At 70.1% G+C, this 894-nt stretch overlaps 1 protein-coding gene across 1 annotated transcript in view; it reads right to left on the bottom strand.

Annotated features, from left to right (window-relative positions):
* Positions 1-894, bottom strand: part of LOC105000277 (putative ciliary rootlet coiled-coil protein-like 3 protein) — a gene marked incomplete at its 3' end in the record, with an annotated part of 34,526 nt that overhangs the window by 28,900 nt on the left and 4,732 nt on the right. Inside the window, exons 6-8 of the mRNA XM_010856055.1 lie at positions 713-892; positions 486-626; positions 217-407 (exon numbers count right to left, since the gene is read on the bottom strand). Of these exons, the coding sequence (XP_010854357.1) occupies positions 217-407; positions 486-626; positions 713-892 (512 nt within the window). The remainder of the gene's footprint in view (positions 1-216; positions 408-485; positions 627-712; positions 893-894) is intronic.

Here is an 894-nt window from a genome sequence, read left to right as displayed (position 1 = left end):
CCCCAGGAGCTTCTCCCAGAGGGCCTTGTGGAGGGGGTGGCCCTGCCCACCAGCCTCACCTCCCCAGGAACTTCTCCTAGAGGGCCTCATGGAGGTTGTGGGCCTGCCCGTCGGCCTCACCTCCCCAGGGGCTTGCACCTGCCTGCTCGCCTCCCCTCCCCAGGAGCTTCTCCCAGAGGGCCTTGTGGAGGGGGTGGCCCTGCCCACCAGCCTCACCTCCCCAGGAGCTCGCTGGTCATGCGGCTCCACTGTGCCTCCCGGCTCTGTGCCTCCAGCTTGCCCCGGAGGTCCTGGCGCTCCTCCTGCAGGAGGCTTCTTGAGGCCTGCAGCTCCCGCTGGCTTTCAGACAGCTGCTCCTGGAGCCCCGTGGCCCTCGCCTCGGACGACTCCAGCTGCTGGCGCAGCTCCTGCCCGGGAGTGGGGATGTGGTGAATCCCTGCGGCCTGGCCAGGCCTCTGAACACAGAAGCCAGCCGGGGCCCCTACTCCCAGAGAAAGGACGCAGTTCCGACCAGAGACGCACTGCAGGGCCAGCCTCCTGGGGGTCAGCCTCCTGGGGGTCAGCCTCCTGGGGTCAGCCTCCTGGGGGTCAGCCTCCTGGGGGTCAGCCTCCTTGGGGTCAGCCTCCTGGGGGCAGCCTCCTGGGGGCAGCCTCCTGCGGGCCACGGGCAGGCCCATAGCGGCCCTTCTCAGCCTGGCCGGCTTTTGCCTACCTGCTCCCGCTGCCGCCACCTCTGAATGGCCTGCCGCACAGCCCACAGTGCTGGGTCCGGGGCCGCTGGGGACTCAGCCCTCAGGGAGTTCCCAGCATGCAGGGGGCTCCCCCGTTGGCCCTGCGCCCCCTTGCCTTCAGCACCACTGCTCCTTGCCAGCTCCTCGCTCCCCGCATCTGCCT

Source organism: Bison bison, unplaced genomic scaffold (genome assembly GCF_000754665.1).
Source record: "Bison bison bison isolate TAMUID 2011002044 unplaced genomic scaffold, Bison_UMD1.0 scf7180017854234, whole genome shotgun sequence".
NCBI classification, from domain to species: domain Eukaryota; kingdom Metazoa; phylum Chordata; class Mammalia; order Artiodactyla; family Bovidae; genus Bison; species Bison bison.
The sequence above is the reverse complement of the archived record's forward strand: the minus strand, read 5'-3'. Positions and strand labels throughout refer to the sequence as shown.